The sequence below is a fragment of the Podarcis liolepis genome (genome assembly GCF_965112155.1).
Source record: "Podarcis liolepis genome assembly, chromosome: 5".
In the NCBI taxonomy this organism is placed as follows: domain Eukaryota; kingdom Metazoa; phylum Chordata; class Lepidosauria; order Squamata; family Lacertidae; genus Podarcis; species Podarcis liolepis.
The window spans coordinates 61,408,627-61,426,581 of record NC_139556.1 but is presented as its reverse complement, the minus strand read 5'-3'; the positions used below and the strand labels follow the sequence as shown (position 1 = coordinate 61,426,581).

The 17,955-nt window shown below is 45.9% G+C and overlaps 1 protein-coding gene across 1 annotated transcript; it reads left to right on the top strand.

Moving 5' to 3' along the window:
* Positions 1 to 4,524: 4,524 nt before the first annotated feature.
* Positions 4,525 to 17,790, top strand: SFRP5 (secreted frizzled related protein 5). Its single transcript, XM_083505806.1, has 4 exons — positions 4,525 to 4,633; positions 7,199 to 7,754; positions 11,666 to 11,743; positions 16,271 to 17,790. Exons 2-4 carry the CDS (start codon positions 7,232 to 7,234, stop codon positions 16,612 to 16,614), a joined length of 945 nt encoding a protein of 314 aa, XP_083361932.1. The 5' UTR covers positions 4,525 to 4,633; positions 7,199 to 7,231; the 3' UTR covers positions 16,615 to 17,790.
* Positions 17,791 to 17,955: the final 165 nt, after the last annotated feature.

The window sequence follows — 17,955 nt, the reverse complement described above, 5'->3', positions numbered from 1 at the left end:
CCCAGCACCCTTGACAAACTACAGTTTCCAAATTTTGCAGGGGGTGCTTTATAGTGTGTATAGAGCCCAGGGATAGAACTAATGGGTGGGAATTGTAGGGACATATATTTCAGGCAAGCATTAGGAGAATGTTCCTAATGGTGATGGTTGTTCAACAATGGAACCGGCTGCCTCTAGATTTGGCGGACTCTCCTACATGGAAGGTATTAAAGCTGGGTGGGCATCTGCAAGGGATGCTGTAGTAGAACAAAGGAAATAAGTGATCTCTGAGGTCCTTCCAACTCTATGTCTCCACTAACAAGCCACCATGGAAAGTAGATCAGGATTAACTCTCTCTACCCTGACCTAGATGCACATACAGGCCATCACAGAATGTCACCCGCATTACCAATCATTGGTCCAGGAGGGTCAGCATAGCTTATTTTTTCTAAAATCAGCAGCAGCAGCAGCAGCATTTATCTGACCACACTTTACACTGCAGGTTGGAAGAGGAGTAGATAGTCAGCACATGCAGGTAATGTGTAGGAGTAGTACCAAGTAAACCATGAAAAAATTCCAGAATCTGAATAACATAAGCTGTACACGTTGAGGAGAGAAGAAAGTCCACCTGCTCGCACTGATGGACCATACTCAAAATATGATGCTGAGTTGCCAGATCTCAAGGTTATTTGACTTGACATTTCAGAGTTTGGGCCTTTGTCTCAGAGCCTCTGAGAGGACTAAAATTTCAGGGTGATAAAGCAGATAGGCTAGGCTGTTTTCTGTTTGGCTTAAGTGGTGCTTTTGCAGTTTGCTCCCTTTCCATGTCCATCCAGTTCTACCCATCATCAGGTCAGGCACAGGCCTATCCCTTTGGCCCTATCCCAGCCCACCTGGTCTCTCCACATCTGCCAGGTGCCACCTTTTCCTTCCCAGGCTCCTCTCCTGCCCTGAGATTTGTGGATCTGAAACTCTGGAGACCTGGCAACCTCAAGCAAGGCCTACTATTCCAACCAACTTTCTCACTCAGCCTCTTCTGCTCAGCAACTCACTCCCCCGCAACACACTTTTTTTCACTGCTGTGAGCATCCTAGTCCCAGTGACTGTAAAAAAAAAAAAGGTAAAGGTAAAGGACCCCTGGCCGGTTAAGTCCAGTCAAAGGTGACTATGGCGGTGCGGCGCTCATCTCGCTTCAGGCCAAGGGAGCCGGCGTTTGTCCACAGACAGCTTTCTGGGTCATGTGGCCAGCATGACTAAACCACTTCTGGCACAACGGGACACCATGACGGAAGCCAGAGTACACAGAAATACTGTTTACCTTCCTGCCACAGTGGTACCTATTTATCTACTTGCACTGGTATACTTTCAAACTGCTAGGTTGGCAGGTGCTGCCAGTGACTGTACAACCTCCTTGTGTGCTCTTGTATACATGTATGCTCGGTTTCATGGCAACTGGGACTGGACATTATGGAGCATCAGGTGTGTGGGATGTGCAAGACCCCAGAGCAGCAACGGATTAGGGGGCCCCACAATTCATTCTGACTATGCATCAATTACCGTACATCCATACTATATCCAGGGGCTGTAGAAACATTTTGTCCTGGAAGGATTTGGTTCCTGCAATGAGCAATACGGTTAAATTTATTTAACTGAGGTCAGCATCCACTCATGCCTATGCAACTGTGTTTACATTCACAGGGGGGCACTTTGGGGTGCATGCCTGGGAAATACATCACATGCACTTGTGCATGCATGCAAAGCCAAGGACGGCCTGTTCCTGGATCTCTCCTCCACACCCTGGGCCCATGTTTACTGGGACTTTTCTCCCCTTCCCATCAATCCAGCATCTGGGAATGGTTATTTCTTGGCATGAAAACAGAAAGGAAGGAGAAACTGAAGCCTATAGGAGGTGCTGCTGCACACAGAGAGCACTTGGCCTGCACAGAAACATGCGCTCAGCTTCTGACACAAATCTTTGCCTGAGAATCTTTGCATGCCAAGTTTTTCTGGAGTTCTCAAAGAGGTACAGCAAGCTGGACAATCCTGCTACCTCTGAGTGGGTCCCCTACTTATCTGTTTGGTGTTTCCACATATCTGACAGATTACTTTCTCAAGCAGAAGAGAAAAGGGGGAGAATCAGCCATCTATTCCGAGTCACACCCAATGCTGATTCGCACACACTTACGTCCACCTTCACACTCTTATAAATTCCTCTTGCACAGTCTCACCTCGTGACACTCACACCCCAAGGCCTGCCAGTCTCCCCTTCTCTCCACCCGCCCCCTGAACACTGCGCTGATTCATCCCAGCACATTCATCAGGAGCCAGTGATTTTCTGTCAGTCCCAAAGCCTGCTGAGCTTATCTTGTTTCTACCTGTGATACCTGGGGGCCTCAGGCCACCTCCCCTCATTCCAGTGGGCTTGATAAAGCCATGGCTTTATCTTATCTGAGCTGCATTGGCAGCCACAGATTAATGGGGCTGAGGGAGAAAGAGCGACTTGTCTCTTCAGTGCAGCTAGGAATGACAAGGCTGGGTGCGTGTCTACACTTGAGTTAAATGTGGACGGAGATATGTTCACGTGAGGGACTGTGTGTGACAGCAACCGGATGACGAGCATGCAATGCGTTCAGATATCCAGCAAGAGGGGGACAGTAGCAAGTGGTTTGACTTGAAATGCAGAATATATTTACTCAATTCACTTCCCAGGTATGTCACTAATGTTTCCCACTATAAAGAAGAGTCACGTTATGCCCCAACTAAGGTGTTATCTGGAGCATAGAGAGCTTCTGAATGTTGTCCTCATGGGTGGGGCAGGATCCCTTGGTTGGGTCCAGAAACCTGTTTCCATTGCCTAGTTGTCACTCTTGATCCAGTGACAAGTAGTGATGTGAGATGTCAAAGGTGCCTCCACAGCCACAGTCACCACACAGAGTGGCCTCCTCTGCAGCTGCCACTGCTGCTGTGGCTGGGAGGGGGCTACAAAGGGGTTGGAGGCTGCTGTGGCACCCCCTCCTCAAAATGATGGTAATAGTATTGGATGAGGAGTTATAGGTCATCTAAGAGCAAGAGTAGCAGAGCCCTTTTATTTGGACCAAATGTTAAAAATCACAAAGAGGCAAATAAGATTTTGGACTTCATCAACATTCTTCATTAGACTAGATACTAAGTCAAAAAAATTTAAAGGGTGAGGGAGGGAAACATTACTGAGCATAAAGGAAAAACCTCCGGTATGCCCAGAAATAAATTGTGGCTTCAGGTGGCTGTGGAAATCCAAAGAAGAAAAGCCCAATCTGAGCCCAAAGAGGTGCTACTGGGTAACCTGCAACACTGCTTCAAAGACAGGGAAGCCTCTATTTTATTTGTAACAGCGGTAGCTCATTAAAATTGATTAAAAGGAATCTAACTTTAGGTGATTAAGTGAACAGCAAAGGCTTTGCTTTACCTCAAGCACTGGGAGCCTCAGGAGCAGAGATTCTCTTTTCTTTTAATTGAAAGTCTGCCTTTTAGCTGATGATAATAATAGTAGTAGTAGTAGTAGTAGTAGTAGTAGTAGTAGTAGTAATATATTATTTATACCCCACCCATCTGGCTGGGTTTCCCCAGCCACTCTGGGCAACTTCCAACAAAAGATTAAAAATACCGTACATTAAGACATCAGACATTGAAAACTTCCCTAAACAGGGCTGCCTTCAGATGTCTTCTAAACGTGAGATAGTTGTTTATTACTTTGACATCTGGTGGGAGGGCCTTCCACAGGGCAGACACCACTACTGAGAAGGCCCTCTGCCTGGTTCCCTGTAACTTCACTTCTCGCAGTGAGGGAACCACCAGAAGGCCCTCAGCACTGGACCTCACTGTCTGGGCTGAACGATTGGGGTGGAGATGCTCCTTCAAGTATACTGGGCGGGCTTTAAAGGTCAGCACCAACACTTTGAATTGTGCTTGGAAACATACCGGTCAAGTGTCCAGATTGATTTATTCTTAACTAGGTGCTTTCCTTCCCAGGAGATGTGGAATAAGCAAACATGCAACAAGTGAAATGATCCCTATTCACTGCATCCCTGTGCTTGGGAAGGGCACTGATCGGAAAGATTCAGAAGGCTGGTAGTAACGTTAAGTCAAAAGAGATGCTTTTCCTTTGACTTTTACTAAACATTTCCATCTATCTCTGCAAGTAAACAGAGAAAAGACCCCAAGAATGAGAGATGGGCCCAGATTTCCCCCAACCTGATGTTCTCCACATGTTATTATTGGCTCAGCCTATCCCATCAAAATGGACTTTTGCCAGGCTGCTTCCTCTTGTCCTGCTAAGCCAGACCCTCACACCTGCACATGAGCAAGAATAATTCCTCCTCCCTAAGTCTCCAAGCAGGCCCAGCATCACTGAGAGCTCACCTCCAAGCTCAGCTAGAGACTTCCCCTCCCCACACAGGGCAAAGTCCGCAGCAGGAGGGAAATGACTAATTGATACTCAGGAGTTAGCAGAGGTCCCCTCACAAGGGTTGGGCCACTGACAGCCCAGATAAACCCTGGATAATAATCTCTTTCTAATGGTGCCTGCCCTCAGGAGGGGCACCCGCTGCAGCCCAGCCTGTTTCCAAGGACTCAAAGGCATGTACAACCATTGCAGAACTACAAGGAAAACAATGAGGTAGGAAAAACTCCTCCTTTTGTGAACTGCCCTGCCTTTTCCAAGCTGAAAAACATAGGGCGTTTTCTCTGCGGGTGTATTCATGCCTTTGATGCAATATTAGTGGATTTCTACTGGACCGTCCACACATCACTCTGCTGTATTAATTGTTCTATGGTGTTCTCCAATATTAGCGCATTATTGCCATCTGAAAGGGCACTAAAGCACAACAAAAGCTGGACAAAAAAAGTTGCAGGATTTCAGTAGGAAGTTACAGGACATGGAAATGAAGCAGTGTGTGTCCAGTCCTGGTGCCTTCAAGGGGCAAACAGTAATGAAAGTGGGATCACGTCTATCTGCCATGATGGCACCATGAGCACAAATCATCATGCATGCACAATAAAAAGGACACGTGGAGGGGGCCATAGATAGACCAGTAGAAAAGCATTTCACTGTCTATCTCAGATCCTGGGGGGTCCTTATATGGCAGAGTTTAAATTCATGGATTTCAGTGAGCTCAAATGTGCTTCGCTCCATAGCCCAATTCACCCATCACATGGACATGCTAGCTGGGACTGAAGTCCATAACATTTGGAAGGCATCAAGTTGGTGAAGGCTGCTATAGTTACTGGCTTACCATGAACAAGGATATGCTTCCTGCTTTGCTTCTCCACTAGCTGAAACAACAAACCACAATCCCTGGCTTAGTCCTATGAGGGATTACAGCTCAAACAAACCACATTCAGGAAGTCAAGAACAAACCTTGACATTACATGGTTATTTGTTTGGAGCAAAACAAACCATGACCCCTCACAGAGCTAAGCCAGGGACTGTGGTTTTTTGTTTTCCCTAGGGAGGAGAAAAGTGACAGACACCTGCACATTCATGGTAAACAATTAACTATGGTTTACCACGATGGGTGAGTGCAGACTATATTGGAATGCTGCTGCTTCGTTTTTCTTAAGGCTTGAAGCGGAACTTGGTGTTTGTTCTGGCACTAGAATACACAATGTCTCTGTCTTTTGAATGTGTACTGCATTCAAATATGTATGCTGTTCCTGTAATCAACATGTAAGGCTACCAAATTTATTACTTGCTTCTGGTTCTCTGCTTTCAACAGCACTTTGATCTTTAGAGTTTACCCAGTACCAATCCTCAACTCCTGTCCGTAATAAGCTTCTTGTACTGGTTTCTGCAGATCAGGTTTTTGTTAAAGAAACAATAACTCACAAGGATGGGGGGAGGGTTCCTGACATTTGACAACCCTAATTTCCTTTAGCTTTAGACATAATCTTGTTGACTTGGTTTTGAATGTTAATGTACCCAGGTGTATGCACTTGCAACCTTCATTCAACCAGTGATGTTGTAGAATGTGGTTCATAGCTAGGCAGTCTTCAGTGATCCAAGTTTCTCACTTGGTCAGCTTAGGATCATTGATAGCATTCTGTCGAAGCTTCTGAGTCTCCATCCCAGAATACTTTATTTAATTTAATGTGGCATTTGGTTGATTTAATGTGGTAAGTATAATGTTCCTTTATACTTGCCACATTAAATCATCTCGTCAATTAAACTTCAGGCATTTACTGGGCACCCACCTGGTATCCAACATTGGCCCTTGTAATGCCCTATATTCCCATATAAACCTATCCCCTTCTACAAATGTACCAAAGCCCAATGGCAAATTCAAGTTTCTTTTTCTGACATTTCCTTCTCTCGAGCCATAGTTGCAAAAGGGATTGTTGGGCTTCCACACTAACATCATTCATCTGTATAACCCGGTCATCAAAATCAATAGATGGTCATTTCCATGTATAGAGGATCATTTAAACATTTAGTAGTGGTGAGTTGGATATTATTCAGCCATCTCAGAGAGTCTATTGAATGCAATGAGCAAGTATTGCAAATGTGTTTATCATTCCTGGCCACAGATATTTTTATGCTCGAAGCAAAACAAGCACACACATGCGCACCACATAGCTGAGAGCCTGCTCTGGACAGGAGTTCGTTATTAAGAGCACTTCAGATATGAGGCAGGAAAATTGCACCCTTCCTGAAAGCTACTGCCCAACGCCGACTGCTTCATGGCATTTCATAGCCCTGCCAGCTGGGCCCTGATGCCTGTGTGTGCAGGGAATGGGAACAAGGGGGGAGGGAGAGAGAGCTGGAAAGCAGGAGGGGGAGGAAGAAACAGAGGGCTGGAGGAGCGGCCCAGACTGGGAGGTGGGGACATCCTTGTGGCTGGCTCCCAACTCAATCCTGGGAGGGGGGGAGCATGCCTGGTGAAGATTGGCTGCTGGTTCCCCCCAAGAGGCTGCTTTGGAAACCTAGAGGGGGTGGTGCTAAACAGCCCAGAGCAGAGACTTCAACTTAATCTAGCTTCAGCTCACTCCATCCCACCGATAGTGCCAGATACAACCTTGGGGGAGACTGCTTTTGCTTGCCTAGGTGCAGGCACACCCGTTTTAAGAGGCAGGTGTTGGCTCCTTGGCTGGGCTTGGCCCAGGCAGTGCCCTTCATTCAGCTTGGCTCCCATCGGCGCTCGTGGCAACCAGAGTCCCACGTTCTCTCCCTCTCTCTCCCCTGCAGCTGAGGGAGCCCTGAGGGGAGTGTCTCTGAGCCATGATGTCACCCTGCCCATGGAATGCCCTGGGCACTGTGCTGCTGGTTCTGGTGCAGGGCTGGGCGCTGTCCGTGAGTCAGGAGTATGACTACTACAGCTGGCAATCCGACAACTTCCAGCATGGACGCTTCTACACTAAGCAGCCCCAGTGCGTGGACATCCCGGCCGACCTGCAGCTCTGCCACAACGTGGGCTACAAGCGCATGCGTCTCCCTAACCTGCTGGAACACGAATCCATGCCAGAGGTAAAGCAGCAAGCCAGCAGCTGGGTGCCCCTGCTGGCCAAGCGGTGCCATTCCGACACACAGCTTTTCCTGTGCTCCCTCTTTGCACCTGTCTGCCTGGACCGGCCCATCTACCCCTGCAGGTCACTGTGCGAGGTGGTGCGCGACTCGTGCGCTCCTGTCATGGAATCCTACGGCTTCCCTTGGCCTGACATGCTCAACTGCAACAAGTTCCCCTTCGACAATGACCTGTGCATCGCTGTGCAGTTTGGAAACAGTCAGGCAACTCAGCCACCAGGTAACTGCATGGGGAGACTGTGATGGGGGGAAAGGACCTGTGCTAAGAGATTGTTTGGGAGGCAATGTCTCTCTTACAGAATCCCACACTCATCCTGCCCATTAGACTTGGGTCCTAGGGTAAGAGGCTCAGGCATACAGCCAACTAGGCACTGGATAAGGGTAGGAGCCCATTAGACCTTGGCTCCTAGGGTAAGATGCTCAGACACGCATCCAGCTCTGCTCTCGCTGCTCCTGGCTCAGGTTATCGTTCAAAGCTCTGCTGGTATTGCAAAGTGTGCAAGAGACTGCCAGTCTATCAGGGCATAGTCCAGAAGGGTGGATGGAGCACAAAGCATGTAGGCTAGGCCCAGAATTGGAGTTTGTCCCCATGCTCATTGCTTATCCAAGCCTTTTCCTGAACTGGTAGTGGCAAGTGGTTTCAAAGCTGAAAATCAACTCTCCTTTCTCTTCATGTCCCAAGACCAGGCAGTTTCTCATTATGTTTACTGTGAGACATTATACAGTACTTGAGGCTCTGAGAAAATATCCCGTCACAGTTGCGAAATGAGAGTAGTAAGTGGCTTTCTCAACACTCACAATATTTGTGGTGTTTATCCCCCTCCTTTCGTGAAGTTTACATAATTTCCCATTTCATTATGTTGAAATAGCATACTGCAACGATGAGCTTGGTGCATATGTTGATCTTTTGATTCTTCCTGCCAGCTTGAATGAGGCTATATGGCAGGGACAAGGAACTTGTGGTCCTAAATTACAACTCCCATCATCTCTACCCATTGGCTCTGCTGAGTGGGGGCTGATGGGAGATGGAGTCCGATAACGCCTAAAGGGCCACAGGTTCCCCACCCAGCTCTATATAGGGCTTTCCTTGTCCTTGAGATACCACCTCCAAAAATCCCTTTTCATAAGAAGCATCTTTACAAAAGCAGCAACATCCCAACACAGGGCAAACCATCCATCTGACCATTTGCCCTATATCTGTTCCCTTGCAGAGGCACAGCCTTCTACATGGCATACTCCCAGTGGGACAGCTTCCTATCAGTTTCTAGGACAGCCTCTGCTGAAGATTTCAAGTCTGTAAAAATATTCCTTAATTGGATTAAACCAGGTTACAGTCATGGGAATAGGGTGGATCCTGAAAACACACTGCTAGAACCCTAATTTGGGGGGGGTCAGAAGCAGGTTACAGGGCTTAAAGGATGGGATGGAAGAGCAAGTGCAGCAAACACACATATCTACCTATGTGTGATCAATAGCAAATTCTTTAGCTCAGCAACCACTGGGAGGCAGTGTCCATCCAATTGAACAGAGAACATCCAAAGAGACTTTTGCAAAGGACACTTGGTTAGATTGGAAACAGGAGCCAGAATCCATGACTTCTCTATAGCTTATCCTACTAGTCAGTGGAATAGGGTACCTTGCAATCACCCACTAAGTGCATATGGCAACCTTGTTTTGTGCACACTGGGTGAGGTAGAAGGCATCTCCCAAAATCCATGGTCACATATTTCAACACTCCTCTCCTAGTTTGATGAGCAACATTTTTCATGGATGAGTTTCCACTAGGCTCATTTTGAATTCAGGAGTATCCTGGGAGGCGCAGTATATTATTTCACTCCCCAAACAAGTGGGAAATTCAGAGGAGCCTTTGCAGGATCATTTTCCTAGGAGGATCACTGCTTGGAGGAGTGAGCAGCAGAGATTTATGGTGCGGCTGTGAAAATCTGTTTATTTACAAATGAACAGGCAGGGAACCAGGAGTAGCACAAATATTGCCTGTTAGCACAGACCTTGGAATCCAAAGTCTAGCAAGCTCCAAGCACACTTCCTGCTTCTTCCTAGTCATCACTTCCAGCATCTAACTTAACACCATCCGTTGAAAAATTGCCCTCCTAAACAACCCTGTCTCTGATCTCCAAGGAAGTCCTATGGGCTTGACTCTCAAAACTTCAGGATAGCTGGCGGGGGTGGGAGACCCTGGAAAAGGGATGCAAAGTCTAAAACAGCAATAGAGTCTAAGGCAGGCATTTTAAGAACTTTATTGACTTGCTGGGTTTACGGTTAATTTTCACAATTTTTTCATTTTATAGTTTCACAACACACTGGCTAGATATTACAGTGCTAGGCGATAACTTGTTGAAATGAAAATGAACTCTCACTCACCCACACCAGGTAGAATACCCTGAGCTATGGAACCCCCAAAGATTGATCATCCATACCAGATCTGGGATGCTAAGGAACACCTACCAACTTGTTATAATGACATTTCTCTGTGTGCAGCTTCAGGAGGGCGCCAGAGATGTCCTGTTCTATTCCTTGTTTCATGCCAGTATTAAATTAGTGACCCAACTTACAGACTCTCCTGAGTAAGGATCTCAACATGCTCACCTATAGAGCAGATGGCTGGGTTGTGTGTTCTATAAAGTTAGGGACAAGTTTGAAAAGGCTAAAGAAACAGTGTCTTCATGCAAATGTCAGGTCACACTCAGCTTTCATACTTTTTGTTTTTTGTAGCATATATATATATATATGCTGGAGTAACTATAGGCAAAGGATGTCAGAGGTCTTGTACTTTTAATGTTGGTATAAAGCTGGGATCCTTGTAAGGATCAGCTTCACACATTAAATACCTTTTCTACCTAACTATTAAAAGATAAAGGAGCTCTGTCCTTCTTTACATCTAGGGCAACCCTTGTCTCCTTACTCCTTCTCTCTGCTTTTCTTTCTTCTTCTCTGAAGAGAGGCAGGGTGGTGCTACATCTCATTTAACCCACCCTAGGACACAGAATGGCCCGGGAGTGGGTCCCACCATGTCCTCATGCATTCCACCAGGATGGATAGCCAAAAGAGGCTCCATAGCTTCCCATGGAGCATTTCATCTGCCTGGATTAATAGTAAGCATTCCCCTCAATACATAGCTAAAAGTCCAAGGAGAAGGCTAGTCCTCAGCTTCATTCATCACTGCTGTAGTCACAACATGACCATTCTTAGCCCAGGGGATCCCCAACTGTGGCTCATGGATCATCAGAGGCCCCCAAGATTCATTCAGGTGATCCATGGCATGTTCATATTAAATGCTCACAGCAATTTTTAATTGTATTTTTAATTACTTCTTTTATTTATTGCATTGTAAGTTATTATACTTATTATTCCATAGAATTCAAATATATAAAAAAGAAGCAATACAAAATACTATACAAAACCATGCAGCGTATAGCCCGGCACATTACAATTGTTACAACAAGCAGAAAAATCATTAACTGGTCCGCCAAGACCCTCAGCAATTTTCAAGTGGTCCATGGGGAGAAACGTTTGAGCATCACTGGCTTAGCCTACACTTCAGGCTATTCCCTCCAGTCAGCCCAGACCACCAGAATGTTGTTTTGCCCTTGACTGACAGGTTCGCATCATACAACACAGAGCCTTGGTTTCCCTCATCCTCTCCCATCAAATATCTCCTTTGATTTATATCATTTTAACCCTCACGCGCGCACTTTTAGGGGGCGGGAAGATAGCAAAATTAAATGGAATGTTATTTAACTGGGGCAAGGATAGGGGTTTGTATAATGGGGGAAATTAAGAGGTGGATAAAGAATCAGTTAAACAAGAAACAAATATTCCCCCCTCAAAAAAAAAGAAGAAGAAGCCTTCTCCAGCTGTTCAAAAGGCTTTCCAATAAGGATTACGGGCTTCCTGTTTGGGTGAGCCAAACTCCCAAACCTTCTGTTAGTTCAGATACTTCATGACAGGCCAAAGAAAGTTCGTGACGAGGCAGATGATCTGGGATTGAGAATAATCATTATTAGATGTGGGCTGCCCATGAGAATACAGCCAGGAAGTTGCAGGGCCAGAGCTGTGAGCAATGTCCCAAACATTTGGCAGGTGAGGACTCACTTTTTTTCCATCTTGCAGTGTCAAAGATCTGCACCCAATGCGAGATGGAGCACAAGGCAGATGGCATCATGGAGCAAATGTGTTCCAGTGACTTTGGTGAGTCATCCGTTCAAAGCAGCAGGGATTGGGGAGTCTCCGCTTGGGGCATCTGAGAGTGAAGCTGAAGCTCTGCAGAACAACTGTTGAGAATGTGTTGCAAATTCTTTACTTGCATTCCCCTATCTTCTACAACTTACTGGGATTCAAGGTTCCCTTTGAACCCCAGCCTTTGCCATCAGACCTCCAACAACTTCCAGCTTGTTTCTGGCCCAAAGCAAGGTACTGTTTTCAACCTAGAAAGCCTTACAACTCCACTCCATTGCTTAGGACAGAGCTTGTATTATGCTGGCAGAAGGTCCCAGCATTCCAAGTGGAATGGGAAAAACCACTGTCCAAAGCTCTGCAGAGTCACTATCTACCACTGTCAATCAGGAGTGGGTAAGGCCCATGTTGCTCCAGATATTATTGGAATCCATCATCCCTGATGACTGACCAAAGCTGGTGAGAGTTTGAGTCCAACATCGGAAGGGCCACGTGGTTAGTCACCCCTGGTGTGTAGACAATATTGAACTGTTAGTATGACTCAGTGTATGGCAGCTTCTTATGTTTAGGAGCAGACTGAGTCCCAGGTATCTGAAGAACCACCCGCTGAACCTGCATGCTATGCAAGACCCTTTGAGTATTTCCACACCTGGAAATTAGGGAAGAGGCCCTTTTAGGGGGAAAGACCCCGGGTGTGGATTGCCTCCCCACGTAGATTAGCTTGGCACAAACAATATCGTTTAGACGGTAGGCCTATGATTAGAGTGTTGAACTAGGACCCCCCAGACATCAATTTAATTGTGCAATCTTGATTTGTTCTCATTATGTTATTTGGGTGGTTATGGTAGATCCCACTTTCAATAGTGTCTCTGCATACGAAGGTTTTAAGGCACCTATGGTCAAGGGTCCCTTTACCTTTACCTTTTTACAGTTTGTTTGCCAATCCATGAATGTCCTGTAGCTTCCTGCTGAGCTCCTGTAACTTTCCATGCTGCAAATGTTCAAGTGTTCCTTGGTTGGTTTTGCACTACAGTGCAAGGTATCCCTGCAGATGGCAATAATGTGGTAACATCAGGGAAGCACTGCAGAACCATTAGTAAAGCGGAACAATGTGTGAGTGGTCCGGTCTAAACCCATAATTAATGCACTATTATTGTGCGAATGCCATGCTACAGAAATATATAAATAAAAGTTAAGACCAGCATTCTGGAGACAGGGCTCCAGGTCTGAAGAATCCAAGATACAAATCCCCACTTGGCCATAGAACTCACTGGGTGACCTTAGCCTAGTCCAACTAACTTTATAGGGTTATTATGAGGGCAGAAGGTTGGCGGGAGGGAGAGAGACACATACACATGGACCTGTGTTCCTAGTAGGAAACAAGGATAAACATGCAAAATAAGCAAAGAAAGCATGTCAGGCCTGCTTGTCTGTTTGCTTAAGCTATTAACTAGTTGTAACTATTTCATTAGTATTATTTCTGCTGGTGTTTTTTATATCATCTGTATTTTTTAATCTATGTTAAATTTGGCTTAATTAGGCTTAACACCATGCAAAATCTGTTCATTGCCCTGAAGACTGTTTATACTGGAAAATCAACATACACATTTTTAAAACAAATCATCATAAAAATAAAACGTGATGTGCCTCATTCCAGAAGAAAGGAGGCCGGTCTGCTACTTCAGATGATAATCCCAGAAAAACAGTTAAACGCTGAAAATAGGAGGCAAGGATCAGAGAGGTTTGTCAGATCTGTCTCCCAGCAACTCCCCTTTGAGGCATCCATCTCTTTGATGAACTCTTGGCTTCAACAGCGATGTTCCCAGTTGACCATGGCAAAGAGGGTTCAGGCTGACACAGTGTGGTTTAAAAAAAAAAGTTAAAACAAAGCAGTGCAGTATCCACCCAGCAGCTCTTTTAGCTTCAGATTTCAGCATGACCAGTAAGGCAGTTTATACTGGGGCTAACAAGATAGACACAGGAGAGACCTGTCCAGAAAGTGGTCAGAAATCAACACCTTTACCTTCTTTCCTTGACACACGTTGTCAGAGCTGCTCCCAGATCCTAGCTCACAGAGGATCACGCTAGCCAGCGTTCACTTTATAAAAGTCTTTATTGAGTTACAGTTTCCATTTCCAAGCTGCCGCGTGCAGCTCTACGTCTTATAAGCTAGACCGGCGAAGCTCCGTCTGAGTCTCCGCCCCCTGTACACCAACTTAATACCCTAGCCTTACTCCACCTTTTCCGCCTGTTCTTCTCTGGGTCCCTCTGCCCCCCGTGGTCTCTTCCTTCCTGGACTCTTCTGACGCTGACCCCCCGGACCCTTCTGTCTCCTTGCGTCGGGCTTTAGGACCTGGCTCCCTTTCCGGGCTGCTTACTGCGCCGCCTTCCTGTGCATTTGAACTTGGCGCACGTGCCCAACCTTCCACTTTCCGCTTGACCGTTTCTTCGCTCCCCGATGGAGGTGTGGCCACTCCTGACTCATGTCCTCCCCCCTGCTGCGAGCTGCCAGAGCTCGATACCTGGCGCCCTTCGTCTCCACTGCGCTCTGTTGGGGACGCTGGCCCCGATTTCCAACTGCTGCCCTCTGAACCCCCTCTGGACCCTTCTTCCTGGGGTGTCCCCCTAGGCTCCCCCCTTGCTCTGGCCACTGGCGCTCCTTTCTGTGAATCTTCCGATTCACTGGAAAGACTCGGAGATCTCGGGTCGTCGTCATCACTCATCTTTTCTTCGGACTCCTCCCCCTCGCTCTCTGTTTCCTCCCTTGCCCTCGCCTCTGCTCCTGAACCCCTGACACACGTCATACAAGCTGGTTCCAGGGAAGAACACCACTTTTTCTCAACACACAAGACCAGGCAATTTGGATCATCAGCATCTTGGGCATGATGTGTGGGAGGCCAAGAACCACTTCACATGAGATATTTCCCCTACATATGATCTGGCTCCCAGCCATCTATAGGATCCTCTTCACATAGAAAATCAGTGCATGGATAAAATCACAGTGATTTTCACCATTTTGCAGCAGCTGCAAAGTCCTGCTGTAGTCAACAAAATTGTTCCTTGATGTAACCAACCCTGTACTTCCAAAAAAAGCTATTAAGATATACTGCATTTTCCATCTTTTTATGAAGCCGACCTACTTGCTATTGTAAATGCTATTGTAAATAGCACTATATGTATACACGCATGTGTTGAGAATAGAATTTGACCTTATCCTAAACACACAGATTAAAGTTACAGATGGGTAGCCGTGTTGGTCTGCCATAGTCAAAATAAAAAAATTCCTTCCTGTAGCACCTTAAAGACCAACTAAGTTAGTTCTTGGTATAAGCTTTCGTGTGCATGCACACTTCTTCAGATACACAGAAGAAGTGTGTATCTGAAGAAGTGTGCATGCACACGAAAGCTTATACCAAGAACTAACTTAGTTGGTCTTTAAGGTGCTACAGGAAGGAATTTTTTTATTTTGACACAGATTAAAAACAAGGATGAAAAAATTAACCTAAAAGCTTAGAAAATAGCACCAACCAATTCATAGCAATCCAAGACACATGGTTAGATTTTTATTTATTTTTAAATGGTATTTAGAACTCCTGCATACGGAACTTCTGTACAAGAATATGTCACTGCATCTGACCAAGTTGAGAAGCATTTGGGATTCAAGAGGGTCACAGAACTTCACTAAATAATATTGATTATATTTTATTGATTGCACTGAGTTTCCCCATGTTTTTCTACATGTTGTTGCCATATGACTCTTACTACAATCGTGGATTCAGCCATCTGAAGTTTTTTAATTGCACAGGTTCTGTGCAAGGTTGTACTTCCTACGCTTTTTGATTGTTGTAACCTTGTTTTCAAATCATTTATAAGGTCAAATTCTATTATTATCACATGCTTGCATAAATATTGCAGATGCGTTTTTTGGCCCTATAGTTATTACGTTGACATTATAGAAAGGTGGAAAATACACTACTGTGTATTATTTATTTATAGCTTTTTTAACCTTGATTTTTGTGTTGTTTATTTCTGGCATGCAGTCAGATATTTTCTTTCATTTCTGGTTTTTGTAGGAGTAGCCTGAAGCATGCTTCACTCCACTCTTGGACTAAGGACAAAAACCTGGATGACTCACACCTGTTGAGGAACCTTCCTCCAATGAACCTGTGATGGGTTTATAGAGAACCAGGGTGCCCAAAGCTTAATAGATGGTGGCTTGTCTTTTTGCCAAATACAAATCTATCATTTACAAACAAATATACTTAATAGGAAGTTGAAGAGGAATTCCATGACCTCTCATTCAGTCAGAGGAGACAAACCAGATCCTGACAGTCTGTGTGTCCCAACTCTACTGTATTACCTACTCCTCATCTCCCCTTGGTGCCTTTTTTTAACAGGGCCAAATACATAGCTCTCAAACAAGTCAGTCCTCCTAATCCCTGTCCTTATGAACTCACACCCCCTCTTCTTGTTCCTTCACTTTGACTTCACCCAACTGCCTGTAAGCTCCTAACACTGTCTGCTTCCCATTTACCCCTACAGTGGTGAAGATGCGCATCAAGGAGATCAAGAAAGAGAATGGGGAGAGGCGATTGGTGGCTGCGCAGAAGAAGAAAAAGCTGCTCAAAGTGGGGCCGTTGAAGCGCAAGGACACCAAGAAGCTGGTGCTGCACATGAAGAATGCAGGTGCCTGCCCCTGCCCCCAGCTTGATGACCTCAGTGGCAGCTTTCTGGTGATGGGGCGAAAGGTGGGTGGGCGGTTGCTAGTCTTGGCCATTTACCGCTGGGAGAAGAAGAATAAGGAGATGAAATTTGCTGTCAAATTCATGTTCTCCTACCCTTGTTCCATGCACTACCCCTTCTTCTATGGGGCAGACCCCCACTGAATCCCCACTCATTCCAAGAACCCTGCTCACTCTTCTTCACAGCACTCCCCACACTTTTTGGTTCCCCACTCTTAGCCCACAGAATACCCTTTTTTATATGGGCTGACCTACACAAAGCCACATACTGTTCGGAGCCCATCCCTGCAACAGGACTCTTTCTTCTAAAGCACAAACTCCATTAGGACCAGCTCCATTAAGTTCCAGGTCAGAGTTCTGCCCATCTTGGAAGCTTTGGAGAACATGCAGAAATCCACCTCATTCCCAACACACCTTCACTAGAAGAATAAGTCTTAGCACCTGCAGCAAACATCTCTTATCAATCCCAGTACATTCAAGCTCCAATAGAGGCTGAATCACACAGAATTTTAGTTGCAACCTTTAGTGGAACATTTAAGGAAAATCCCAGTCCATTCTTAATTCCTACTAGTGAGAAGCCAAAGATTTTGAAACATTATGAGCAGGGCAACCAATGCTTTCCAATCGCAACCTTTCATTTTCATAGTGCATTGAACTACTTAGTTACAGGGATGGGAAACCTGCAGCCCACTAGATATTGTCAGACTCCAAATCCCACATCCCCAGCTAGCAAACCTAATGGGCAGGGATAATGAGTGCTGTGGTCCAGCAACATCTGGAGAGTCTAACATCCCCATCCCATCCCTGACTTAGTAGGAGTTGGCCAGGCACAGTATGAAGCTCTAAACATCTCTGACTGCCAGACACCAGATGCGTTGTATAAGCTACAGTGTCCCAACTAATACTTCACTGGACTGACAATCCCCAGTTCTGGCCTCCTCTCCTAGGTTCTGCATAGCATCTTCTCAGGCTATGTAGAACCTTAAGTAGACACCAAGCAAGGCCTCCCTAGAAGCCTCCCCCAATTTCCAGCTCGCATGACCATTGGCTACTTCTCTGGCTGGGGCTGATGAGAGTTGTTGTCCAGGTTGCAGGAGGCTGCTGGTCTGTTATATGATTGTGATGCTTGAAGGCGGGTGACACCCCTCAACTAAAAAGTCCAGGTCTTCTGTCATCACATGGTCATTATTGCATCGGCATCTTTTGAGGCACAGATCTGTACAGCATCCTTAAACATCGTGGGGCAGATCCACCTCACAGATTTTGAACACATTCAACACATATCTAAAGCACATGACTTCCTCCCCCCCAAAAAAAGAATGTGCTTTAAATGTGCACCGAATGTGCTTTGAATGTATGGTGCGGATCTGTGTGTGGCAATACCAAGCGAGGTATGAGGCAGCGACTTGGAACTGTTCCTCATACAAACACTCTGCCTGAGGCCTTCATGGTCCCTTACAGAGTAATAGACATCAAGTAATCTAT